Here is a 26,888-nt window from a genome sequence, read left to right as displayed (position 1 = left end):
CGATCTCCACTCACTACAAGCTATGCCTCCCGGGTTCACGCCATTCTCCTGCCTCAGCCTCCCAAGTAGCCAGAACTACAGGCGCCCGCCACTGCATCTGGCTAATTTTTGTATTTTTAGTAGAGACGGGGTTTCACCGTGTTAGCCAGGATGGTTTGGATCTACTGACCTCGTGATCCGCCCATCTTGGCCTCCCAAAGTGCTGGGATTACAGGCATGAGCCACCGCGCCCCGCCAACTTTTCTTAATGATACCTTTGTAGTAAAAGAGTTTTTAATTTTAATAAAGTTAACTTTTTTGTTTTATTGTTCAAGCTTCTAGTGCTGTGTCTTAAGAACTCGTTGCCATAAAGCTGTTCTCTTACCTTTTTTTTTTTTTTTTTGAGATGGAGTCTCACTGTGTCACCCATGTTGGAGTGCAATGGCACGATCTCGGCTGACTGCAACCTCTACCACCTTGGTTCAAACGATTCTTCCGCCTCAGCCTCCCAGGTAGCTGGGATTACAGGCGCACGAACCACGCCCGGCTAATTTTTGTATTTTTGTGAAGACGGTTTCACCATGTTGGCTAGGCTGGTTTACGTTTTCTTTTAGAAGTTTTATATTTTTGGCTCTTATATTTAGTTTGTGATCCATTGAGTTGATGTTATGTATGTATGTATGGTAGCGTTCTTTCCTGTCTTTTTTCTTTCTTTTTGCATATGAATATTCAATTCTAGCTCCATTTAATTTGAAAGGATTGGGCAGGTACCTTTGAGCAGTGCAAGTACAGAGCGGCACTGCCAGCAGTCAGACTACACGCGGTAGAGAGCCGACCGTGGTGAGCATGTTGGTGCTCGACAGTGAGCAGAGAAACGATGGACGATTACGGAGCGCGCTCGTCTCCAGTCACCGTTTTCTGGAAACACCGTCCGCCAGGGCGGGGCTGTTCCACGCCGGGGGCGGCGGTAGGGGGTTGTTCCACGCCGGGGCGGGGCTCTTCCACGCCGGGGCGGGGCTCTTCCACGCCGGGGCGGGGCTCTTCCACGCCGGGGCGGGGCTCTTCCACGCCGGGGCGGTACTACGACTCCCAGCATGCACCTCGCGGCCGGCCCTCAGTGGAAGCGGGAACCCAGGCTGACCTGGGAGTGTGGCAGAGAGGAAGGGGCAAGCCACGGACTGTGGAGCCGAGACGCGCTCCCGCCACCCTTTCTCGAGGCTGTGGCCTCCGCGAGGGCCGAGCGGGCCGCACCGCCGGCCGTGCGACTGCCCCAGACACGGTCCCCGCTTCTAGCCCGCCTAAGCCTACCTGTCGGGGGTTGCTGACTCGTTTCCTCCCCGAGTTTCCCGCGGGAACTAACGCTTGAAGAGGACCAACCGCAGCCCAGAGCTTCGCAGGCCCTGCCAACCACAGGCGAGGTTGAGAGCCGGGCGGGCCGCGCTGAGAGAGCGTCCCATCTGTCCTGGAAAGCCTGGGCGGGTGAATTGGGACCCCGAGGGAAGCAGGGGAGCTCGGCGGGGTGCGGAAGTGCCCAGGCCCCTCCCCGCTGGGGTTGAGAGCTTGGGCGTGCCAGCTTCACTCTTCCCAAGTCCGCTTCAGGTGTCTGGGCCCAGCCTCGGCCACCATGTCCCGCCAGACCACCTCTGTGGGCTCCAGCTGCCTGGAACTGTGGAGGGAAAAGAATGACCGGCTCGTTCGACAGGCCAAGGTAACACGGTTGGTGGCACCCTCGGTTTGCAGCCCCAAGATCCCTGAAAGCGGGTTTGCAGTGGATTTACCCCGACCGATGGGGAGGGGCTGAGCTTGACCAAAGAGCCAGAAATGACTGGAGAATGCATCCCTTGCCACTGCTGCAAGGGGAGAAAAAAGGATTCATCCTCAATGACAACCCCTCCCTCATGTGGCAGGTGGCTCAGAACTCCGGTCTGACTCTGAGGCGACAGCAGTTGGCTCAGGATGCACTGGAAGGGCTCAGAGGGCTCCTCCATAGTCTGCAAGGTAAGCAGGTCCTCCCCTTACCTCCTTACCTTGCAGACTATGGAGGTCAGGTAAGCAGGTAAGGGGAGTTCCCCTCCTCTATAGCCAGAGACTCATCTGCTCCTGCATTTCTGGCATCGACAAAATTACTTAGGGGGCAGGGAGTCCTGTTTAAGGCACAGAGGGGGCTGGAGTGAATCATCTTTGTACAGGCAAATCCCTCTCTTCCTTACGCACAGAGTGGCATTTGAAAAATGATTTCCAGGATGGTCTGATCTGGATAACTTTTTTGCCCTTTCCAGACTCTCTGTCCAAAGGTTGGGTTCTTTTTTTTAATCCTTAGCTAATCGGCTGGAGGGTGGGTTCTTTATTTTGGCCACTTTTGGTTGGAGGGGGGTGATCTCTGGGTTGGTATCTTATTTGGAGGATCTTCCATGGGGGAGCAGTCTGTAAGACCAACTTTGTTGCTCCAGGGCTCCCTGCCGCAGTTCCTGTTCTTCCCTTGGAGCTGACTGTCATCTGCAACTTCATTATCCTGAGGGCAAGCTTGGCCCAGGGTTTCACAGAGGATCAGGCCCAGGATATCCAGCGGGGCCTAGAGAGAGGTGAGGGCCAAAGATTGTTCCCAATTCCCCTGCCAGCTTCAGTCTGGGTTTAAGTTATTGCAGGGGGATGGGAGGATCAACAACATCTGTCACCTCCATGGAGAGAGGTGCCCTTCTCTGTGCTCCTCAGACCAGGTTGAGGTATTATTGTGACCTTTGGGGTCCTGCAGGAGAGGAAAGCCAGAGTGTGTGGGGAGACGGAGGATGAGGTCCTACCTCAGCTGTGTGTGTGTCTGTGTGTGTGTGTATACTCTACAGTGCTGGAGACACAGGAGCAGCGGGGGCCCAGGTTGGAACAGGGGCTCAGGGAGCTGTGGGACTCTGCCCTTCGTGCTTCCTGCCTTCTGCCAGAGCTGCTGTCTCCCCTGCACCGCCTGGCTGGCCTGCAGGCTGCCCTCTGGTTGAGCGCTGACCGTCTTGGGGACTTGGCCTTGTTGCTAGAGACCCTAAATGACAGCCAGGTAATAGGGAAAGTGACCTGAAGCTGAGGGTCTCCTCCTTCCTTCCTCCTCCTTTCTCTCCAGCTGCAGTAGCATCATCATGTACTGGACAGGCGGCTGGGTTGGTGGTCAGAAAATCTGGATTCTCTCTGGGACTCTTGAGTGACCTTGCCCTGGTTGGTCTCTCATTGTGGGGATTCTCTTAGGAGTGTTTTTTAAAAATGGGTCAGGCATGGTGGCTCATACCTGTAATCTCAACACTTCAGGAGGCTGAGGTAGGAGGATCACTTGAACCCAAGAGGTGGAGGCAACAGTGAACTGTGAGCTATGATCACGCCACAGCACTCCAGCCCTCTAGCCTGGGTGACAGAGGGAGACCCTGTCTCAAAAAAAATAAAATTTTCTTGGGGGGGATAGGGATAGGGCTCTAGTGATCTTGCTGAAGTCACCTCTCAGCCTTAGTCTCCTTACTGGTAACTCAAATATGGTCCTTGCCCTGAGTGAGGAGCCATGCTAGAATAGATCATCACTGCCCCAGGTTTTTCTTTCTTTTTTAAATCCTTGCCTCATAGCTGTCTCTCTCTTAGAATTGGGGGAAACCATAGGCATTATGCATAGCTTCTTGCTTTGTGAGGGGAGCTGAGGCCTGTGTCCTCAAGGATCAAGAGGACCCTTGAGCTCAAGGTCTAGCCATGATGGAGACAGGAGAAGACAGGGAGGTTGTAGGCTTGGAACTTCTGGTTGTCCTTCTTTCCCCAGAGTGGAGCCTCTGAGGATCTGCTGTTACTTCTGAAAACTTGGAGTCCTCCAGCTGAGGAATTAGATGCTCCGTTGACCCTGCAGGATGCCCAGGGATTGAAGGATGTCCTCCTGACAGCATTTGCCTACCGCCGAGGTCAGCTAGCAACCTGACTCATCTCTTCCTCTCTTAAGTGGTCCTCCAGACTCATGCCCTCTCTCGTACCATTCAGTTCCATGGGCTTCTTAGACCCTTGTCCCCCATCATGACCCCTGCTCTATAGGCCTCTCCAAGCTCACACCCTGATTGTCCTCAGGTCTCCAGGAGTTGATCACAGGGAACCCAGAGAAGGCACTAAGCAGCCTTCATGAAGTGGCCTCAGGCCTGTGTCCACGGCCTGTGTTGGTCCAGGTGTACACAGCACTGGGGTCCTGTCACCGTAAGATGGTAAAGACAGTCCTAGCGTGGATTGGGGAAACCACAAGCATTATATATAGCTTTTTGCTTTGTAAGGGTAGCTGAGGCCCGTGTCCTCCTATCCCTCTAGGGAAATCCACAGAGAGCACTGTTGTACTTGGTTGCAGCCCTGAAAGAGGGATCAGCCTGGGGTCCTCCGCTTCTGGAGGCCTCTAGACTCTATCAGCAACTGGGGGACACAACAGCAGAGCTGGAAAGTCTGGAGCTGCTAGTTGAGGTAGGGAATTGCCAGATGAAGATATAGGGTGGAGAATTCCTGAGGTGCTTGTGTTGGGGTAACTTGACTAGTCAAGATCCAAGTATAAGGAAGTATGGTTCCCAAAGATTATAGATACAATTTTTTTCTTTCTCTTTTAGGCCTTAAATGTCCCTTACAGTTCCAAAGCCCCACCACTTCTCATTGAGGTAGAATTACTACTGCCACCACCTGACCTAGCCTCACCCCTTCATTGTGGCACTCAGAGCCAGGCCAAGCACGTACTAGCAAGCAGGTGCCTACAGACGGGGAGGTGAGGTTCCCCTTGCTCACCTGAGCTTCTCTTCCCACTTCTGATGCCTCCCCTGGGGTGTGACTCTGCTTTTGTTCTTGTGACTTGGGGGATGAATGAGGCAGTGGGAGGACATAGGTCGCCACTACTCAGCCTCCTACCTTGCTTCTAGACCTGAACTGAGGACTCTTCACTAAGACATTAACCCCCACTATCTTTGACACTCTGAAGTCTCTTCCCCAGTCAATTCTGTAACAGGTAGATCTATACTGAGCCAGAATTGGAGCCCTAAGACCTTCGCTTCCCCTCTCCTCAGGGCCCATGAGCATCCCTCTGTTAGCTAAGAGAGAACATTCTCAGGACCCTTGCAGGGCCCTGCTAGGGCCTAGGGTGAGGCTTATGGGCACTGACTCCTTAGGGCAGAAGACGCTGCAGAGCATTACTTGGACCTGCTGGCCCTGTTGCTGGATAGCTCGGAGCCAAGGGTGAGTGTGTCTTCAAGCTTCTCTGCAGTGGGGTAGAAGGGTTGGTGTCCCCTTTGGAATAGAGGGGGATTTTGTTTTTCCCTCTTTTTTTTTTTTTTTTTTGCAATTTTTTGTTTTTCCCTCTTTTCTGTCTGTCCAGTCTGGGGGCCCAGGACTCTGCATAGTACCAGAGCCTGGTGAAGAGGTTGGGGATGGTGGCTTATGCCTTTGAAGACACTGCCTCTTCTTCCCACTCCAGTTCTCCCCGCCCCCCTCCCCTCCAGGGCCCTGTATGCCTGAGGTGTTTTTGGAAGCAGCGGTAGCACTGATCCAGGCAGGCAGAGCCCAAGATGCCTTGACTCTATGTGAGGAGTTGCTCAGCCGCACATCGTCTCTGCTACCCAAGATGTCCCGGCTGTGGGAAAATGCCAGAAAAGGAACCAAGGAACTGCCATACTGCCCACTCTGGGTCTCTGCCACCCACCTGCTTCAGGGCCAGGCCTGGGTACAACTGGGTGCCCAAAAAGTGGCAATTAGTGAATTTAGCAGGTGAGCCCGGGGTCCTAGAAGGGATGTGGAGGGATGATTTTCTGATTGGGACCTGAGTTGGTGAGCTCCGTGTTCACCTACTCACCCTAGAGTTTCTGAAATTGATTCCTCTTCACCCCTGTTCCGTGTCCTACTTCAGGTGTCTTGAGCTGCTCTTCCGGACCACACCTCAGGAAAAAGAACAAGGTGATCTAGACTTTCAGTTTTCCTCTTACCTCCTGGAAGTGGTAGTGGTGGAAGTGGGTTCGCTTTAAGGTGTCCCAGCCCACCAGGAGACTTAAGAGAAAGGGACTGTGGACACAAGAAGAAATAGAGGAGGATTTAGGGTTTTGGTGACTGAGGCTGGGAAGACACTTTTTGATTTTGGGAGTGGTCCCCAGGGGCAGCTTCCAACGGTGAGCAGGGATGTAAGTCAGATGTGGCACTGCAGCAGCTTCGGGCAGCCGCCCTAATTAGTCGTGGATTGGAATGGGTAGCCAGCGGCCAGGATACCAAAGCCTTACAGGACTTCCTCCTCGGTGTGCAGATGTGCCCAGGTACGTATACTTGCATGACATCAGCTATGCGTAGATGTGCAAGGACAGAGAAGCCCATGGGAAGTACTTGGGCATAAGTGTACGAGTGATGTTCTCAGATAGGAGGGGTGATTTGGGTTGTGCTATATATACCTAGAGATATATCCAGGTGTTCAAACATACACTGTATATGCAGGGCTCCCAAGAGTTCCCTGGTTTCCCCAATATCCTCAGACACAAAGACCATGACTCTGCTGGGGTGGGTTGCACAGAAGTAGGGGGCAGATGATGGACACTGGGATGGGAATGGTTGTGAATGATCTGCCCCTGCTTCCATATGTGAGTGTAGGCAAGATACTTCCTCTCTCTAGGCCTCAGTTTCCCTTTTTATAAAACAATGCCTAAGATTATGTTAAGTTCTAAGATTCTGTACTCTGGGCTGGGGCTACAGGTAATCGAGACACTTACTTTCACCTGCTTCAGACTCTGAAGAGGCTAGATCGGAGGGATGAGGCCACTGCACTCTGGTGGAGGCTGGAGGCCCAAACTAAGGGGCCACAGGAAGATGCTACGTGGTGAGGCTCAGGCCTGCTGGCTTGGGGCTGAGGGGCAGTTGGTGTCCTAGAGTCCTTGGACCTATTGTGGGTGGTGAACACTGAAAGAGGGGGCATGGCTGCCCAGCTTTCTGCCAATGTTTCACCCTTAGGCATCATCCTTCTTGCTCTCCAGGTCTCTCCCCCTGTACCTAGAAAGCTATTTGAGCTGGATCCGCCCCTCTGATCGTGATGCCTTCCTTGAAGAGTTTCGGACATCTCTGCCAAAGTCTTGTGACCTGTAGCTGCCACGTTTCCAGGAGCTTGAGCTGGGGCCCCATTGGGCTGTCTCTCTGTGGGGAGGGCTTTCTGCTTCACCATCGTTAGGAATGTGACCATTCCTGTATAATTCCTGGACTGGTGAGGTTGGTGGTAGGCCTGTGAAATTTGCCCTAATTACTACCATTCTGGTTTTGGAGGAAACAATCTCTGCCACCACCAAGTCATTGGCTTCGCTCGAGGCACCTTTCTTCCTGTTTCCCCTTTTCTTTTGTCGAGTAAAATTTCATATTTATCTCTTGTCTGCCTACTACATATACTTGGGTGGGAAGGCTCATGACCGTCTAGGTCAGTGCTAGTTGTCTATGATGCCCTTTCCTGACATCGTCTACCTTACAAACTTGAAATCTGAGTATGAGGAAAGGGCTACAATAATCCTTACTTAGGAGGCAGTGGCTTTAGTCCTTCACGTTGCCTAAATGCAGAGCCCCAAAGCCCAGGACAGTGACAATGAGTTGGGTCTGAAGGGTGGTCTAGATAGGCTTCTCAGTACAAGAGCAGGTAGCTGATAGTTAGAGACAGGCAGATTTCTCTCAGAGTGACTCTCATTCCCTTCCTAATTCCAAATTCTAGAAATTGGACTCAGTCAAATGTGTCTCTGTGGCTACAAGGTGAAAGGTGAATTGAGTCGGCATACCACCAACAGCTGCCTGTTGACTGCAAACAGGGACCACTGTTATTTGGGGCTTAAGGATTTTCAAGTCCCAACATACGCAGTTTTCTTGCTAATTTGGGTTCTACTGAATTGGCTGTGTGTTCTGTGGTTGTCCTTTGACTTCTCTGGATTTGAGTGCCTTATTATAATGTATTAACATTAACGACGGGAGGAAGAAAGGCACAAGCGCTGAGAAACTGCAAAGGTATGGGATTGGGGTTACCAGAGGGTGCAATGACAATGGGGTAGGAGTAGGGTGCTAGTCAGAAAGTTCAGAGTAGGGGTGGTTGGAGGCAGCGTTGGAAAGGAGCAAGAAGGGTCAGGGTGGTGATGGCATCTTAGAGGATCCCCAGGTTTTGGGAAAAGATGGATGTATACGTTACCACAACTGGACTAGACTAATACAAGGATTCAGTCTATTGTGCCACGTTCTTCTAGGAGGATAAACTCCGGAGCCAATGAACTGGAGCCAAGTGGGAGAGTCCGCCTCTAAGGGATTAAAGGGTCTCCTTTCACAAGTCGATCTCGCCCTATTCCTTTCGTTGATTGGCTGAGAATTCCAATCCGTCGAGGAAGCATAGCGTTGCGGCCAATTGACGTGGCGTTACTAGGCGTGTCGCATCACTGAGGCGGGAGCCAGGCCGCAAGCGAATTTCCTGATTGGTTGCGGTCTGCGGGTTGCTGGGGAGAGGCACGGAGAGGCGGGCGAGAGTCCGCAGGGCAGACGCTGATTGGCTGAGGTGGGAGCAGCTTCCCTTCCGATGATTCGGCTCTTCTCGGCTCAGTCTCAGCGAAGCGTCTGCGGCCGTCGTTTGAGTCGTCGCTGCCGGTGCCACTGCCACCTCGCGGATCAGGAGCCAGCGTTGTTCGCCTGACGCCTCGCTGCCGGTGGGAGGAAGCGAGAGGGAAGCCGCTTGCGGGTTTGTCGCCGCTGCTTGCCCCCGCCTGGGAGAGCCGAGCCCCGGCCCAGTCGGTCGCTTGCCACCGCTCGTAGCCGTTACCCGCGGGCCGCCACAGCCGCCGGCCGGGAGAGGCGCGCGCCATGGCTTCTGGAGCCGAGTGAGTGTGCGCGCGCCGTCCGCTTGCTGCGGCGGCGCGCGCCGGGACCCGTGGCGCTGGGTAGGCCCGGCGGGGCCTGGCCGTGGGCGCGTCAGAGAGGTGGAGACCAGGAAAGAGGGAAGGGGAACTAGGGAGCGAGTGAGGGGCCGTGGACCCGGCAGGCCCGGCTGGGCCAGCTGCGCACCCGCGCGCCCCCTAGGCGGGGCTTGCGCTGGGCCCGGGTCGGAGCCTGGGGCCGGATCGTGCTGTGTCATGCAGGCCCCGGCCCGCCCGATTGGCTCCCTTGGAATGGCCGTCCGGGCCTGACGAGGTCTTCCGGCCCACACCGCCGGCGCGGAACCCCGGGGCCTTGGGGCGCCAGTCTGCCGTCCGGCCTACCACCCGCCGATGGCCTTTGGTCCCTGGAGAGAGCAGGCCCCACGAGCCCGAGGCCCCAACCGGGCCCGGTGGGCGTGGACTTTGCGCCATGTGAAGGCCTCAGGAGCCCTGCCACCGAGGCGGAGGCCGGGGTCGGGGAAGGCCGGGCGAGCTCAGGGAAGCTCACAGCCGCCTTTTTGGAGCCGGGTCGGCCGGTACAAGGTGGGCATCCTCTGTGTGTGATCTGAGTAGTGAGGGACTGTTAGGGAGAGGGCGAGCCCTACCTTTCGCTTCTGGTGTTCTTACTTTAGGCCTGTTGTTCATATTAGAAAGTTTGAACCAGTTTTCCTTAATGTTATGATTCGTGGGTGGGGAGAAAAGAATTTTTCTTTAACATTTTAGGTTCTTGGTAAAGTTGGAATCTCAGTTCGTGTTTTGTGCGCCTTTCCATATTTCCAGCTTTCGTGGTGTGCAGTTTAGAGTTGCACTAACTTCTCAAAAACAAACGTGCGCGCACCGCTTTACCCAGGTAGCTGTATTGAGAAATTATCCGGGCTATGGGGCTTTCTGACACCACCTCCATCCTTCAAGGAAGCGTCAGATAAAACTTGGCTACCTACCTCAGCCCATTCAATTTAGAATAGAGCTTTTAGAGGCTGAAAAAAAAACAACAAAAAACAACCAGCCCAAGGAAACTCTTCTATGCAAATTACCTTCCTTCCTTGAAGAGAGTAGTTTTTTGAGGTGTGTTCCTTTTTCTCAAGTTTCTGAATTGGAATAAAGTATTACTCAGTTGCTTATTTAAAAGGATCAGTTACTCTGAAAGTGTTCTTTTGGTTTATATGCAGTCAGCCTTTTATTTTCAAAAGTAAAAATCTAAAATTCTTGGAACCTGGAATCATCAGCTGTTTCTAACTTCTTGGTCACCTTGATGACTCTTAGCTGAACCCCCTCCAAGTCCCTTGGAGTCCCCTGTGCAGTTCTGGAAAGGGATTGACTCATACAGAAGACAGTGGGGAATGGCCCCAGAGTGTCCAGAACTGCTGTTGGCCCATGGTCAGGCTGAATTCACTCTTTTAGAGACTAACACCTCTGATCTCACTAGATAGATGGGGAATTAGAGGCTTTACCTTAAGAAAAGGGCATACCACTCATCTCCAGAGCCAGAGTCCTGGCTATCGCCATCCTACCGGGATGGTAGGCAGAATGGAGGTTTTCCTAGGATGCAGCTTTGAGATTAAAATACAAACTGTTGGCTGGTCACAGTATCTCAGGCCTGTAATCCCAGCATTTTGGGAGGCCGAGGCAGGCAGATCACCTGAGGTCGGGAGTTCAAGACCAGCCTGGGCAACAAGGAGAAACCCCATCTCTATTAAAATGCAAAAATTAGCCAGGCGTGGTGGTGGCGCACACCTGTAGTCCCAGCCACTCTGGAGGCTGAGGCAGGAGAATCACTCGAACCCAGGGAGGCAGAGGTTACAGTGAGGGAGATCGCACCACTGCACTCCAGCCTGGGCAACAGGGAGACTCCGTTTTAAAAAATAAAAAACTATGATGACTAGAGGCATCTGGCATTTTATTTTTCTCCAGTCCCAGTTCTATAAGTCAAGCAAGAAGATGGCAACCCCTGAAAGAGTATTTTGATGGGACAGGAGTGGGAGGGCTCATGGGTTTACATTGCTCTCAGCTGTCACATTGAGCATGCTTGGCCTCCAGTGTGTTGATAAGCATTGGGAAAGTCTGCCTACTCAGCAGCATCGTGCCTAGAGTGGCACACTTTTGGAATGGGGGAAGCAAATTTGAGCAGAGGAAACGGTCATTAGAAACTGTCATTAGAAACTAGTTTAGAGGCAGTGGTTAAAAATGCAGCCTATGTGTGAGGGTTAGCAGAAGGCCTACCATTTTGTTCGATGAATGGGGTTTGTTTTTCTTTTGGGTGTATCAGGACCCAGAGATGTAAGAACCCCACAGCTTCCTAGCTGAGCACAGTGTCTTTTCTCTGTCTTTTGGAAATTGTGAGGATATTTCCAATGGGAATACTATTTTGTGTTGTTTTGTTGACTGCAGTATCTCCAGCCCTTAGAACAATGCGTGACACATAATTGACACTCATGAATTTGTTGAATGAAGAAATTCCTTTTAAAAATTTATTTTCTTTGGCTTCCTTCATTGTCTAGCCTTCCTACTTTGGTTAATGCTTATGTTTTCCTGAGCCTTACTAACAGGAGGCAGCTCTTAAAAAAGAGAGAGAGAGTGCTGGGTACGGTGGCTCACGCCTGTAGTCCCAGCACTTTGGGAGGCCGAGGTGGGCAGATCACCTGAGGTCAGGAGTTCGAGACCAGCCTGACCAACATGGTGAAACCCCATCTCTAGTAAAAATGCAGAATTAGCTGGGCGTGGTGGCACATGCCTGTAATCCCAGCTACTGGGAAGGCTGAGGCAGGAGAATCACTTGAACCTAGGAGGCGGAGCAGAGGTTGCAGTTAGCTGAGATCCCTTCATTGCATTCCAGCCTGTACAACAAGAGCAAAACTCCATCTCAAGAAAAAAAAAAAAAAGAGAGAGAGAACTTGAGTCTACTAAGTGACAGCTGGAGATGGGCTAGGTAATAAGTTGGTGTCACTGTTTGGTGAATGACCCTGTCTTGTAGGAAATAACAAACTGAGTATAGACCCAGTCAACTTTGATTTGGATGAGAGGGATTTGTATTTGCACAGTGTTTCAGCATGTCTTGGTTTTGGTTTTTTGAGCCAACTTTATGGAATTGTGTGCTTTTGCAGAAATTACTGTGAAGTTCCTTTTGACCTTGAGCCTCTTTCTGGCGGTTTCATGTCTGTTAGTGTTGTTTCCAAATATGATGGTCTTTATGCTTGGCATTCCTTTGGTACTATGGAATGCCCTGGCATCAGTAGGTTTAGCCTATAAGGAGGGTAGCGCCAATAATTCTGCTTCATTGTCCCCAGGCTTGCTTGGTAGGACTTGAGAGCTCCCTGAGCCTCAAGGGAAGTTGTCTGGCTTACTTCATTCCCTGGAAAGTTAGCTTATGTTTTATACTGTTAATCATGGTGACCGTTAATACCATGTGCCAGCTATTATGTTAAGCATTTTACATTCATTATCTCCCTTAAGACAATAAGCCTCTGAGGTAAGTATTATAGTCTCTCTCTTATAGAGGAGGACATCAAAGTTCAGAGGTTAGGTAACTTGCCCAAGATCACAGTTAAGCAGTGGCAGAATTGGAATTCAGACCCAATGGGTCTGACTATTATAGAGTTCCTGCTCTTAACGACTCTTCTATAAGTCTAAGACTATTTTTATTTCTCTAATAACTCTTCAGTCTCCATTTCTATTATGTCTTCTTGGGGCAGGATCACTCACTTGGAGCCTTATAGCTGGGACACTGATGCTCAAAATACCAGGAGCTGCCGGAATGGGTATTGTAATATGTATGCTAGATACTGCTTCTCGTGACCTTGGCTGCCTTTCCTTCATCCGAGCTCTCTGGTCTAGGGACAGCTTCATCTATTCACTGTTTCTTTCCGAAGTATGAGTTTTAGAGACTGGTGAGGCCCTTGGGGCAGGAGTATCTACTGGGACTGACTCCATTTCCTGCTTCTAGTTCAAAAGGTGATGACCTATCAACAGCCATTCTCAAACAGAAGAACCGTCCCAATCGGTTAATTGTTGATGAAGCCATCAATGAGGACAACAGTGTGGTGTCCTTGTCCCAGGTAAGCTGGGGCCACAGACTAGTCTTTCCTTACTGCACTTACTTGAGGAATTTGCCCAGGTTTCTTTTCTCATTTTGCAGATATTTCTATTTGCAGACTGCAGATAGAGTGGGGTTTACTGGGAATCCCAATCTCCAGGGCTGTTGCTTACTCCCCTTCTGCCCAGTGACCCAAAGGCCTTAACTTTCTTTCCTCAGCCCAAGATGGATGAATTGCAGTTGTTCCGAGGTGACACAGTGTTGCTGAAAGGAAAGAAGAGACGAGAAGCTGTTTGCATCGTCCTTTCTGATGACACTTGCTCTGATGAGAAGATTCGGATGAATAGAGTTGTTCGGAATAACCTTCGTGTACGCCTAGGGGATGTCATCAGGTGTGTGGGGTTTTTGGCTCCACAGGGATGGGAGGCCAGAGATAGCCTGCATTACAGGCAGTACCCATGTATTACAGGCAGGACCAAGTTCTTGGAACCTGTCGATGCAGGAAGCCTGCTGGTCATGGGAAGACTTATGCTTCAGGATTGTCTTTAGGTTTTGGTTTTGCCTTCTTGGGACTTCAAAATCCATTTCTGCAGGTCGCTTGAGACATATTGGCATTCCTGTAACTTTCTTGGTGCTTTTATTTTTTCCTACTAGAAGTGTAATTTATCATACTTATAGCCTAGCTTAGGATACCACTCGAGGGTGTGTATGTATCTGCCAAATAACCTCACTACTCTCACTAGTATGTCCAATTAATGGCTTGTGTTGGGGTTGGAATGAGGTGGGGATATGGACATGGAAGGTGAGCTGCTAGCAGGCCTTTTAAGCCCCTAAGTGAACCCAGGAGAGAGGAATAGTTGGAGCCAGACCCAGGATAGTTCTCAATGTGAGTGATTTTGCTTGTTCTTGCATAATTTTAGGCAAGAGGTTGCCCCATCTTGGAGTCATCTCTAGCCACTCCTACCCAACCAACCATCACCTGGCCAGGATCATCTCAGGCTTTTGATTCTTTTTGATGGAGTCTAAGTTTCATGTAGCTTTCTTCTTGGGGGTGCTTAGTCACTTCCTCAAGGTGTTCTGAACACCTGGCTGAGATAATTTTGTTCTTTTCACTTCTGTTTCACTGACCCTGACAATTGTTAGCTTAAGACCTTCCCTTGTAATATTGGGTCACCAATATTAGCTAGAAGGGGATCATCCTCGGATATCTCACTGAAGACCTTGCATATCTTTGTGGGGTTTCTAAATGTGTGGCTCTTGATTTTGGCTCACTGATTAGAAGTGAGTGGGGCTGTTCCTTTGCCCTCACTTCCACGGTGTTCTCCTTCCTCTCTTCACCTAAAGCCATCCTGCCTTTTCTTTTTCACTTACTATCAGCTATCTGTGCCAGGCCCTTTTGGACACCCAGTGCTTGGGCCCGAAGTGTGGTTGGTAATATGGAGTCTGCTTGTCATCCTCAGCATCCAGCCATGCCCTGATGTGAAGTACGGCAAACGTATCCACGTGCTGCCCATTGATGACACGGTGGAAGGCATTACTGGTAATCTCTTTGAGGTATACCTTAAGCCGTACTTCCTGGAAGCTTATCGACCCATCCGGAAAGGTGAGAGCTAATTCTGAGTTTAAGGATTATTGACTGTAGGGAATAAACCTTGGAACATCTTCGTCTTTTCTTTTTTTTTAAAAATCTTTTATGCTTTTCTCCTGTATTTATTTATTTATTTTTTAAGAGATGGGGTCAGCTGGGCACCATGGCTCACACCTATAACCCCAGCGATTTGGGAGGCTGAGGCGGGTGGATCACTTGAGGCCAGGAGTTCGAGACCAGCCTGGCCAACATGGCAAAACCCCATTGTGGGCACCTGTAATCCCAACTACCTGGGGGTCTGAGGCACGAGAATTGCTTGAACCCAAGAGGTGGAGGTTGCACTGAGCCAAGACCAGGCCACTGTACTCCAGCCTGGGTGACAGAGCAAGACTCTGTCTCAAAAAAAAAAAGAAATGGGGTCTCACTATGATGCCCACTCTGGTCTCAAACTGCTGGGCTCAAGTGACCCACCTGCCATGGCCTCCCAAAGTGCTGGGATTACAGGCATGAGCCGTCATGCCTAGTCTCATTTTCTTTTCATTTTTTTTTTTGAGACAGAGTCTCGCTCTGTCCCCCAGGCTGGAGTGCAATGGTCCAATCTCAGCTCACTGCAACCTCCTCCTCCTGGGTTCAAGCAGTTCTCCTGCCTCAGCCTCCTGAGTAGCTGGGCTTATAGGCATCTGCCACCACGCTTGGCTAATTTTTGTATTTTTAGTAGAGATGGGGTGTCACTGTGTTGGTCAGGCTGGTCTTGAACTCGACTTCAGGTGAGCCACCGTGCCCGGCCGCTAGACTCATTTTCATATATTTGTATACACATGCATGCAAACCCTGCACACATATTCATATGTCTTACCCTGCTCCTTTCCTCCATCCTTCCCTGGCTCCCATCTCTCCCCTTCTCTGTTCCGGGAGAGTAAGCTATCTTTATGGATCTCTGAAGGAGAAGGTGGTCCATTTTGGCTGGGTCAGGGTCCAGAGTGCACAGTTCTATCATTGGTGGTTGTAGTGAAAACTTGGGCTACTTACATGGCAGAAGTCAGAACTTGATAGTCTTCTGACATGTCAGGTTTTCTTGACTGACCTCTTGAGCGTCAGAGGGACTCTTCACAGTTTACCTTTCTCCTCTTACCTGCTGCTTATTAAGACATGTGGAGTTGGGGAGAAATAGGGCAATATCTAATGAGTTTGGCATTTTGACCCCAGGGTCTGATGAGTTCTCACTTTGTCTTGTAGTTGACGCCCCTAACTGTGCTTGTACTGCTTGCTCTCATAGGAGACATTTTTCTTGTCCGTGGTGGGATGCGTGCTGTGGAGTTCAAAGTGGTGGAAACAGATCCTAGCCCTTATTGCATTGTTGCTCCAGACACAGTGATCCACTGCGAAGGGGAGCCTATCAAACGAGAGGTGAGTTTTCTCCCTGATTCCAGTATCCAATTTCATGATTACTCAGTGTGGCATCATGTGGTAACTGTCAAGACTGGGTGCTCGGCCGGCTGTGGTGGCTCACACCTGTAATCCCAGTACTTTGGGAGGCTGAGGTGGGCAGATCACTTGAGGTCAGGTGTTCGAGACCAGCCTGGGCAACATGGTGATACCCCGTCTCTACTAAAAATACAAAAATTAGCCAGGCCTGGTGGTGAATATCTGGAATCCCAGCTACTCGGGAGACTGAGGCAGGAGAATCGGTTGAACCCAGGAGTTGGAGGTTGCAGTGAGCTGAGTTTGTGCCACTTCTCTCCAGCCTGGTTGACAAAAAAAAAAAAAGAGACTGGGTGTTCTTTGGAGAACTAACCATCTTTCAGGGATGAGAAACCTGCCAGCTATTCATTTCTGGGCCTAATTGTTTGTTGGATGTACCTAATGTCAGGAATTTCAAAAACCTAGACTGAATCCAAAATATATAAGTGATTGAAACCATTTTTGAAGTAAAGCTGATGGTGGCTTCAGGCCTCTGCCCATTCCCAGGGTTTCCAGCTTCAGGTTTTAGAGACCCTTTCTCAGTAAGACTACGAGTAATGTGAGAGGCAAGGACTGTGCTGGAAATCTTTGCCTTGGGATTTTTGTGGTTGTTCTTTGAGGCTGGATCCCTTTAGAGGAGAATCTTCCTTTTTAAATTTAATTTAATTTTTAATGAGATGGGATCTTGCTGTATTGCCCAGGAACAACTGGACTCAAGCAGTCCTCCCACCTCTGCCTTCCAAAGTGCTAGGATTACAGATGTGAGCCACCGTGCCGGGTTGAGAATCTTATTATACTCATATGCTAGGTTTTTGCACACTAGGTAGTGGAATGATTTAGAGAAACTCAACTTTTGCTGATATAATATTCTTGCCTTCTCCTTTCTCTTTTCCACATTCAGGATGAGGAAGAGTCCTTGAATGAAGTAGGGTATGATGACATTGGTGGCTGCAGGAAGCAGCTAGCTCAGATAAAGGAGATGGTGGAACTGCCCCTGAGACATCCTGCCCTCTTTAAGGCAATTGGTGTGAAGGTGAGCATCCTGGGCTCTGGTGGGATCAAGTCTAAAGTGGTGATTAATATCCAGTGTCTAATCCTGGGACTGTTTTCATACATGGCTTTCATTATTGCCTTGGATTAGAGGGGCAATAATATATCCTTTAGTTTACCTAAGGCTCTAAATTCATTAGAGCTGATGGTCTAGACCAGAGTAGGCTAATTAAATTGTCTGTCGTGTGCATGTGCGCACAAAACACACACACATATATGGGTTTTTTTCCACAACTCTTAGAATATAAAAGCCATTATTGTATCAATGGACCCCGTAAAAACAAATCTCACAATAGTTTGCCAGCCTGTCTAGAGCAATGTCACCCAATAGAAGTAAGGAAGTTAAGGAAATTTTCAGAGTGTTAAAGGGTTTTGAGTCTAAAACATTTGAGAACTATTGGTCTAGAGTGTAGCTTCCCAATCTTTTCTATATCATGGAACACATTGAAGATGAAGTTACTCATTTTCCTAGTAGGTAGCACACAAATTCATTTTCTATGTGGACAGTTTACATGTTCTGCTTGTGGATAGGACCACAGAAAGGGTAGTGTCAAAGAAGAAAATTGATGATTGTAAGAAACACCATTCCAGTGTGATATATTCTGGAGGGCATGGTTATTGGAGTGAGTGATTCTCTGGCAATGAAGAAAATAGACCCTGTTCTCTTAAATGGCTTAGCTAGTCTTTGGCCCTTGGTCTGTCTAAAATCGAGCCCTTTGTGTAATGGCCTCTTGCCTTTGCCTAGTCATGTATCTTCAAATACATTTGGACTAGAGTTTCTCTGCCCTTAGTCTCCTATGCAAGTTACAATCATAAATATTGCCCACTTTCTAGCAGTATTTTCCCTGCTAGTAATAGAAATGATTGTGGCCTAAAGTAAATTGTCTGCTTAGCATTTACTACTGAGGGCTTATTCTTAATATTGTCAGGGTTGAAGCCTGGTTCTCCCCGTCTCTGGAGCCCTAGTTAAGCCATTTTAGGGTTTGGGAGAAGGTGGGAATGTAATCACACTCTGCATTGGTCCACAGCCTCCTAGAGGAATCCTGCTTTACGGACCTCCTGGAACAGGAAAGACCCTGATTGCTCGAGCTGTAGCAAATGAGACTGGAGCCTTTTTCTTCTTGATCAATGGTAAGATACTTGGTTCATCTTATGCTGGCTAGACCCAATTTTGAACTGGGCTCATGAGCTGGAGCACTCATGGACACATCCTTTTTGCACCCATGCCCTCCTGCACCTTTATAGCATATTTCTTCTGCTTGGGTATGTTACAGACAGGTGAGCAATAGAGGGAGATATTTTACACTGGTGCTCCCTGTCCTGCCCACCTTGAGAAAGATTGTGGACAGACTGAAGAGCAGGAGCAAGCTAGAACGAGAAAGCAAAGGGTGAATGCTTAGTGATTTGAGAGAGTTTGGGGAAAATGAACTTCGATCACTGGCTCTTGGAGAATGCTATTTAGTGGTGTGCCATCTCTCCTGCTCTGGCTAGAGCGTTTGTTGTCACATTTACACTTCTAGTTCAACTGTGAGAAGAGTATACTGAGTCCCTGGGCTTCTCTCCAGCCTTGCCTGGTGGCTGTCCTGGGATAATGGCTGGTAGAGGATCTGAGAAGTAGGCATAGGTTACCACCTTCTCACCCAGGACCTGTCTCTGGGCCAAGCAAGCAAGATAACTGATTTTTGGGGGCAATTGGGAAAGACTGTCATTTTGTTATTGCCTCCATTCTGTATCCTTTCAGGTCCTGAGATCATGAGCAAATTGGCTGGTGAGTCTGAGAGCAACCTTCGTAAAGCCTTCGAGGAGGCTGAGAAGAATGCTCCTGCCATCATCTTCATTGATGAGCTGGATGCCATCGCTCCCAAAAGAGAGAAAGTAGGAGCTTACTTGAGGGGATAGTGGGGGGTTGAAAGGCCCTGACTTCACTTCTGACCAGACATCCTGTTCTGGCAGACTCATGGTGAGGTGGAGCGGCGCATCGTATCACAGTTGTTGACCCTCATGGATGGCCTAAAGCAGAGGGCACATGTGATTGTCATGGCAGCAACCAACAGACCCAACAGCATTGACCCAGCTCTACGGCGATTTGGTAAGGACTCCAGATACTTTTGACCATGTCCTTGCTTAGGTCCTACCTCTCTCCTTCATCTAAGTCACCTAATCCTCTTGAAGCCCTTCACAGTGATTGGATCTGGGTTTCTTTTTCCTTTATCCTACGTCCTGTCTAGAGTGACCATCCACCCTGGTTTTCCTGAGACTGAAAGGTTTCCCAGGGTTGAGACTTTTTCATTGCTAACATTAGGACAATCCTGTGCTAGCTGAGATGGTTGGTCATCCTAGGCCTGTCTCTTACCTCTGGACTAGAAACGAGCCCTGTCTATGTTCATGCACTGTCCCACAGGTCGCTTTGACAGGGAGGTAGATATTGGAATTCCTGATGCTACGGGACGCTTAGAGATTCTTCAGATCCATACCAAGAACATGAAGCTGGCAGATGATGTGGACCTGGAACAGGTGAAGTGATGATGAGGGCTGACCAGGCGTTACAATATCTCTAGGCAGTTGCTGGGAACTGGCTAGAGACATAAGGTTTTGATGTGAGGAGATGGGTTTTTATTTCTGGACAGGGGAAAGGAGGTAATCTGAGATTAAATCCAGGAAATTGGAGTTGGCATTTTTCTCACTTGACGCTGCATTTAGAGTAAATCAGAATTGTTGGAGCAGCTTTATTTCTAGGTCCCAAGTCCAGGATTAAGTACTTAAAACCCAGCCCATAAAGGTATTGCTAGTATATGTATTCAAGGAAATTAGAGGACACAGGAATAGCAGTCAGGGGAAGCATTCTCTTGTCTCTGAGGCTCCTGCGGCAGCTGGGTCTTTGAGGCAGCACAGTAAATAGATCTTTCTCTGCAGGTAGCCAATGAGACTCACGGGCATGTGGGTGCTGACTTAGCAGCCCTGTGCTCAGAGGCTGCTCTGCAAGCCATCCGCAAGAAGATGGATCTCATTGACCTAGAGGATGAGACCATTGATGCCGAGGTCATGAACTCTTTAGCAGTTACTATGGATGACTTCCGGGTAAGGACCACACCCCTGCCTCAGGTACACACATATGTGCTTTGACCCCTCCCCTGGTAAGTCTCATCCCCAGTTTTCCCTCCTTTTCTAGTGGGCCTTGAGCCAGAGTAACCCATCAGCACTGCGGGAAACCGTGGTAGAGGTGCCACAGGTAACCTGGGAAGATATCGGGGGCCTAGAGGATGTCAAACGTGAGCTTCAGGAGCTGGTCCAGGTAGGGTAACTTGGTCCAGGGTGAGTCACTGCCTCAGTACATTGTAATTGACCTTGGTGATCTTAGGGTGTTAACGCGTTTACTGCAAGAGATGTGAGAGCACGACTTAGGAACCTATTGTTCTTAGATTTGAGGCACTAAGGAGTCTGCTTCTAGAGAACCTGGATCTGATACCATTGGGTACACCATGAAGTAATGGAGGGCATGCTTCTGTTTAGTTAGGTTTCTTTCACAAGGTGGAGGTAACCTTGAACGCTCTTTCCTTTTCCTCCTAGTATCCTGTGGAACACCCAGACAAATTCCTGAAGTTTGGCATGACACCCTCCAAGGGAGTTCTGTTCTATGGACCTCCTGGCTGTGGGAAAACTTTGTTGGCCAAAGCCATTGCTAATGAATGCCAGGCCAACTTCATCTCCATCAAAGGTCCTGAGCTTCTCACCATGTGGTTTGGGGAGTCTGAGGCCAATGTCAGAGAAATCTTTGACAAGGTGAGCTACAATAGGCTGAGCTATCTATTGATTTGCCTGGGGACAAGGAATAGAGGCTGTTTTTCTTTAAGACGGTTGAAACATTCTTATTACTGGCTTCTCAACTGGTCAGCAAGTCACTTGATTTTCTTTCTGAGGTGTGAGAGAGCTGTTTTGTTTTGTTTTTTTTTTACTTAAATTGAGACAGGGTCTGGCTCTGTTGCCCAGGCTGGAGGGCAGTGGTACAGTCATAGTTCACAGTAACCTTGAAACCTGGGCTTAAGCCATTCTACTGCAGACTCCTGAGTAGCTGGAACTACAGGCATGCGTCACCACATCTGGCTAATTTTTTATTTTTTGTAGAGATGAAGTCTCAGTATGTTGCCCATGCTGGTTTTGGATTTCTGGCCTCAAGTGATCCTCCCACGTTGGCCTTCCAAAGTGCTGGGAATACAGGTGTGAGCCACCACGTTTGGCCGAGAGATCTAGTTTTGTTAATGCTTGAATCAATCCATTCCTCCTACAGGCCCGCCAAGCTGCCCCATGTGTGCTATTCTTTGATGAGCTGGATTCGATTGCCAAGGCTCGTGGAGGTAACATTGGAGATGGTGGTGGGGCTGCTGACCGAGTCATCAACCAGATCCTGACAGAAATGGATGGCATGTCCACAAAAAAAAATGTGTTCATCATTGGCGCTACCAACCGGCCTGACATCATTGATCCTGCCATCCTCAGACCTGGCCGTCTTGATCAGCTCATCTACATCCCACTTCCTGATGAGAAGTCACGTGTTGCCATCCTCAAGGCTAACCTGCGCAAGTCCCCAGTTGCCAAGGCAGGTGCAGGATCATGGGCTGTAGGAGACTTGTATGAGTCCTCAGTCTGGTATAGAGTGCTCTTTGGGTTCTGGACAAGATTGCTTTGGGGTTAGGGTTGGTCTAAAGGGAAGGTAGAATTTTTGAGGGTATTAAGATAATCTAGAATCAGGAATAAAATGAGGTGGCCAAAGAAGGGGCAAACTAGTTGGGAGTGCTTGGATGGCCCAAAGATCTGTGTATCTCAAGAGAGAAGAGGCTAAATGCTAAGGTAGCTCTGCTGCTTCTTTTAGGATGTGGACTTGGAGTTCCTGGCTAAAATGACTAATGGCTTCTCTGGAGCTGACCTTACAGAGATTTGCCAGCGTGCTTGCAAGCTGGCCATCCGTGAATCCATCGAAAGTGAGATTAGGCGAGAACGAGAGAGGCAGACAAACCCATCAGCCATGGTGAGTCTGTATCCTTTCCCCAGATGTGCCAGTCATGGGGAGCCAGGCAGCAGCCACCACCATGCCCTAGAGTTGAGAGTAGAAGTTGCTGAAAAGATAATCTGAGAAGAATGTTAATAGGGCATCAAAGATAAAGAATACTGAGGTGAATCCATTCAATTTGGAATAAGGCCGAGAAGAGAGGGGCAGGCTCCATTCTCAGTCTAAACCAAGCTCCATGAGGGAAATCAAAGTATGAGAGTGCACCAAACAGAGTAAGGTTTTTGTTCTTGTTTTTGTTTTTTTTGAGACGAAGTCTTGCTCTGTTGCCCAGACCGAAGTGCAGTGGCGCGATCTCGGCTCACTGCAACCTCCGCCTCCCAGGTGCAAGCCATTCTCCTGCCTCAGCCTCCCGAGTAGCTGGGACTACAGCTGCATGCCACCGCGCCCGGCTAGTTTTTTGTATTTTTTTTTAGTAGAGACGGGGTTTCATCGTGTTAGCCAGGATGATCTCGATTTCCTGACCTTGTGATCCGCCCGCCTTGGGCTTTCAAAGTGCTGGGATTACAGGCATGAGCTGCAGAGCAAGGTTTTGAACTGAGATGAGACCCATATACCTGTCCCTGATGGTTGGGGAAGGGATGGGGTCCGCAGACCTCCCAAAATGAAAAGACAAATTCATGTGTGTGTAAGCTCCATAAAGGTAGGATCTCTGTCATCTCACTTGTTTTCCACTATGTCCTGTGTTACCCTTAATTAATTCATTAAGTTCCAAACATGGGACTTAATGAATGAGCAAATAAATGGCTTTCTTTCTGTTTTGAAGGGTCTGTGACCTTCTCTCTCCCATAAAAGCTTAAAACTACTGAGGAACTAATCCTAGGAAGCAGTCTCATAAGTCACAGCAATTGGCCTCTCAATGGAAGAGATAGGTTTTGAGCTGGGCTGTGAAGAGAGTATAATTTGAATAAAGGGAATAAGCAGCCCAAATAATGTGCTCTAGTAGTAGGATTGCAATCATTGGGAAACCCTGGGTATGTTTAAGAGTATATATGTCACTGAAAGTGAGACCACTGGGTAGGATGTAATCCAAATGTGGTAAGCACTGAAAGCCATTGGCATTTCCTTTTAAAGTATTAAGCCCTAGTGATCTGTGTTTACCAACTATAGGAGGTAGAAGAGGATGATCCAGTGCCTGAGATCCGTCGAGATCACTTTGAAGAAGCCATGCGCTTTGCGCGCCGTTCTGTCAGTGACAATGACATTCGGAAGTACGAGATGTTCGCCCAGACCCTTCAGCAGAGTCGGGGCTTTGGCAGCTTCAGGTAACTTGGTTGGGAGCCTTAGACAGTGCTTAAGTTACTTTGGGGACCTACACCAAAAAGGGAATGGGAATCCTAAGGAAGCTAGAGGGGTAGTTGTGGAAATCTTACACAGGCTCTGTCCTAACCGTCTTTTTTGGCTTTGCTCTCGTACACAGATTCCCTTCAGGGAACCAGGGTGGAGCTGGCCCCAGTCAGGGCAGTGGAGGCGGCACAGGTGGCAGTGTATACACAGAAGACAATGACGATGACCTGTATGGCTAAGTGGTGGTGGCCAGCATGCAGTGAGCTGGCCTGCCCGGACCTTGTTCCCTGGGGGTGGGGGCGCTTGCCCAGGAGAGGGACCAGGGGTGCGCCCACAGCCTGCTCCATTCTTCAGTCTGAACAGTTCAGCTACAGTCTGACTCTGGACAGGGGGTTTCTGTTGCAAAAATACAAAACAAAAGCGAAAAAATAAAAGCGATTTTCATTTGGTAGGTGGAGAGTGAATTACCAACAGGGAATTGGGCCTTGGGCCTATGCCATTTCTGTTGTAGTTTGGGGCAGTGCAGGGGACCTGTGTGGGGTGTGAACCAAGGCACTACTGCCACCTGCCACAGTAAAGCATCTGCACTTGACTCAATGCTGCCCGAGCCCTCCCTTCCCCCTATCCAACCTGGGTAGGTGGGTAGGGGCCACAGTTGCTGGGTGTTTATATAGAGAGTAGGTTGATTTATTTTACATGCTTTTGAGTTAATGTTGGAAAACTAATCACAAGCAGTTTCTAAACCAAAAAATGACATGTTGTAAAAGGACAATAAACGTTGGGTCAAAATGGAGCCTGAGTCCTGGGCCCTGTGCCTGCTTCTTTTCCTGGGAAGAGCTTTGGGCTACCCACCACTCCCAAGGCATTCTTCCAAATGTGAAATCCTGGAAGTAAGATTGCACCTTCTTCCTTTCCTGATCAACATCAGTATGATGTCTCCTGTTGCCTCACCCTGTGTGTGCAGTATCACTAGATAGGACTGGTGGAAAGGGAGCAGCCTGACAGAGCTCCAATGTGGAGACTATGGCATCCCTCCACCTATATTTGATGTGAACGGTAAGGCTAGGCCTGCAGAATCCCTTATCCTGACCAAAGACTGTGTTTCGGAGCCATTTGAAAATCATAGGGTTGCAAAAAAATACAATCTTATTTGCAGGTGGATATTCTCTATACTCCCTTTTAATGCATCTAAAAATCCCAAACATCCCCTGGTTGGTGATCACTTAGCGTTGTGCCCACCTTTATTTTATGTACTTTGTTTGATTTAAAAAAAAAAAAAAAGCTTTTTGTTAATATAAGATTTTAGTATTGAATTTTTTTTTCCAAACAGAAAATAGACTGTCCTTTTCAATCACTTAGTGCTTCTGGGGTCAGTACAATGATGCCTCACCCAGAGGGTGCAGAGAAAATAAATTACTAAATATTACTAAATATATGCCTCACCCAGAGGGTGCAGAGAAAATAAATTACTAAATATATGTTGATTGGGTTTGGGACATAAAAGACAGTCCTGAACACCATAATTTTGAATAAAATACTGTAGTCTCCAAAGATCAAAATCCCTAAAATCTAAAATTCTGAAAATCACAATCCCAAAAGGTCAAAATCCCAAAATACAATTCTGGAAGAAATGCTAAACATTCTTCAAAAATTTACTTACATTTAAAAAAACGTATTTATTTGAGAAACAACACGACAGAACATTTCATAGGCCACTTTACACGATAAAATAGGGAATAGTAACGTTTTTGCAAGGTAAACACTCAGGTATACCAACAACAGTTGCACAGATATAATGGTGATGAGCAGATGAAACATATTCATAAAGAAATAGGTCAGAAAGTGAAATGTATAAATGCTTGTCACTATGCTTGGTAATTGTGGGCATCTAGCTTTATAACTGTGGTCAACTGTAATACTGTGACAGAAAACCTAAGTCTTGATGAGATGGTTCAAAAACTGTTACGGTAACCACTGCATTGTCTCCCAAAGAGACGAGGTCTTGAGAATGTTTTATTCTTCACAAATGCACGTGTACAAAAAACAGACGTCTCTTCATTTATTGAGGAACTTTCAACATTTTTATGCACACATACAATGCTCACACACAGAGTCAACATTTTGGTCATGGAGTCAAATTTTTAATGTCCAAGGCACCAGAAGAAAAGTCTGTCCTAGTCTGGACGTGGTGGCTCGTGCCTGTAATCCCAGCACTTTGGGAGGCTGAGGCGGGCGGATCACCTGAGGTCAGGAGTTTGAGACCAGCCTGACCAACGTGGAGAAACCCCATCTCCACTAAAAATACAAAATTAGCCAGGCGTGGTGGCGCATGCCTGTACTCCCAGCTACTTGGGAGACTGAGGCAGAGAATAGCTTGAACCCGGGACACGGAGGTTGCGGTGAGCTGAGATCGCGCCATTGCACCCCAGACTGGGCAACAAGAGTGAAACTCCATCTTAAGAAGAAAAATCTATCCTAGCTCTTACAGACCAATTGCCTTCTGTATTTGTTCTCTCTGGGACCCCGCCTGTTGGATGGTACCCAACAACATCGAAGGCAGGTCTTCCCCACTGAGCCGACTCAGACTTACAAACTAATCTCCAGAAACAACCTCACAGACACACCCAGATAATGCTTTGCCAGATTTCTAAATACTTAATCCAGTAAAATTGACACCTAAAATTAAGTCCACAATTCTGCTCATTGGCAACTTGGCACCCTGATGTGTCTCTTTAAACCATACTTAAGACAATAACAAGGTAATAGTTCTGTATAGCATGATGCAACTATCTTGTTTACAACCAAAAACGTACTAATCCCTTCCCCAGAATTTGAAATTTTATGTTGTCCAGCTTGTGATTTTAGGGATTTTGATCTTTTGGGACTTCAACATTTGAGATTATGGTGTTTGGGATTGTGTCCTTCAGAATTATGATCAACACTGGTATTAGTCATCCTAGACTTTATACGAGGCAAGACCAGGCTCCCTTTTGGTCTACATAGAAAATCTTTAAGGATGCATGATACTTATATTGGTTGATTAAACTGGAGCAGCTGTGGAACTCATGCTGCGAAATGGATATTTTTGCACTTTTGGTATTTGTTATTTCAGTAGGTTTTTAGGGAACAAGTGGTGGTTGGTTACATAAATTCTTTAGTGTTGATTTCTAAGGTTTTGGTGCACCTGTCATTTGAGCGGTGTACACCATACTCAATGTGTAGTCTTTTATCCCTCACCCCCCTCCCACCTTTTCCCTGAGTCCCCAAAGTCCATTGTATCATTCTTATGCCTTTGCATTCTCATAGCTTAGCTCCCATTTACAAGTGAGAACATACGATGTTTGGTTTTCCATTCCTGAGTTACTTCACTTAGAATAATGATATTCTGGTTGCTGCAAATGCCATTATTTCGTTCCTTATGGCTGAGTAATATTCCCTGGTATGTATATATACCACAAATTTTTTTTTTTTTTTTTTTGAGATGGAATCTCCCTCTGTCACCCAGGCTGGAGTGCAGTGGCATGATCTCGGCTCACTGCAACCTCTGCCTCCCGA

General features: G+C 48.4%; 2 protein-coding genes across 3 annotated transcripts; both read left to right on the top strand.

The window, feature by feature from the left end:
- The first annotated feature begins 1,064 nt into the window (after positions 1 to 1,064).
- Positions 1,065 to 7,343, top strand: FANCG (Fanconi anemia, complementation group G). 2 transcript variants are annotated; one of them, XM_011980094.1, is made up of 15 exons: positions 1,083 to 1,397; positions 1,593 to 1,687; positions 1,887 to 1,977; positions 2,430 to 2,561; positions 2,820 to 3,022; positions 3,761 to 3,896; positions 4,057 to 4,187; positions 4,288 to 4,434; positions 4,575 to 4,726; positions 5,124 to 5,190; positions 5,429 to 5,718; positions 5,858 to 5,904; positions 6,099 to 6,254; positions 6,685 to 6,808; positions 6,963 to 7,343. In XM_011980094.1, the coding sequence occupies exons 2-15, from the start codon at positions 1,604 to 1,606 to the stop codon at positions 7,069 to 7,071; spliced, it is 1,869 nt and encodes a 622-aa protein (XP_011835484.1). In that variant the 5' UTR covers positions 1,083 to 1,397; positions 1,593 to 1,603; the 3' UTR covers positions 7,072 to 7,343. The 2 variants fall into 2 exon arrangements, with proteins under 2 accessions (XP_011835483.1, XP_011835484.1); XM_011980093.1 differs by having other exon boundaries at positions 1,065 to 1,687.
- Positions 7,344 to 7,926: 583 nt separating this feature from the next.
- On the top strand, positions 7,927 to 24,132 carry VCP (valosin containing protein). Its single transcript, XM_011980092.1, has 17 exons — positions 7,927 to 8,819; positions 12,796 to 12,907; positions 13,105 to 13,277; positions 14,346 to 14,488; positions 15,750 to 15,880; positions 16,836 to 16,967; positions 18,013 to 18,115; positions 18,726 to 18,859; positions 18,938 to 19,073; positions 19,386 to 19,498; positions 19,898 to 20,062; positions 20,154 to 20,276; positions 20,552 to 20,764; positions 21,270 to 21,578; positions 21,852 to 22,007; positions 23,157 to 23,311; positions 23,467 to 24,132. The coding sequence occupies exons 1-17, from the start codon at positions 8,803 to 8,805 to the stop codon at positions 23,570 to 23,572; spliced, it is 2,421 nt and encodes an 806-aa protein (XP_011835482.1). The 5' UTR covers positions 7,927 to 8,802; the 3' UTR covers positions 23,573 to 24,132.
- The last annotated feature ends 2,756 nt before the right edge of the window (positions 24,133 to 26,888 follow it).

The sequence above is a fragment of the Mandrillus leucophaeus genome, unplaced genomic scaffold (assembly GCF_000951045.1).
Source record: "Mandrillus leucophaeus isolate KB7577 unplaced genomic scaffold, Mleu.le_1.0 Scaffold208, whole genome shotgun sequence".
Lineage (NCBI taxonomy): Eukaryota > Metazoa > Chordata > Mammalia > Primates > Cercopithecidae > Mandrillus > Mandrillus leucophaeus.
Note: the sequence above shows the minus strand (reverse complement) of the source record. Positions and strands in the feature narration are given on the sequence as shown.

What these genes read in the sequence shown, in the direction of transcription:
- FANCG (XM_011980093.1), top strand. Translation starts at nt 1,604, where the DNA reads ATGTCCCGCCAGACCACCTCTGTGGGCTCCAGCTGCCTGGAACTGTGG. An exon ending in GCTCCTCCATAGTCTGCAAG is followed by an intron (nt 1,978 to 2,429) that starts GTAAGCAGGTCC and finishes TTGTTGCTCCAG; the next exon opens with GGCTCCCTGCCGCAGTTCCT. An exon ending in GGTCCTGTCACCGTAAGATG is followed by an intron (nt 4,188 to 4,287) that starts GTAAAGACAGTC and finishes CTATCCCTCTAG; the next exon opens with GGAAATCCACAGAGAGCACT.
- VCP (XM_011980092.1), top strand. An exon ending in AGACAAACCCATCAGCCATG is followed by an intron (nt 22,008 to 23,156) that starts GTGAGTCTGTAT and finishes TACCAACTATAG; the next exon opens with GAGGTAGAAGAGGATGATCC. An exon ending in CGGGGCTTTGGCAGCTTCAG is followed by an intron (nt 23,312 to 23,466) that starts GTAACTTGGTTG and finishes TCTCGTACACAG; the next exon opens with ATTCCCTTCAGGGAACCAGG.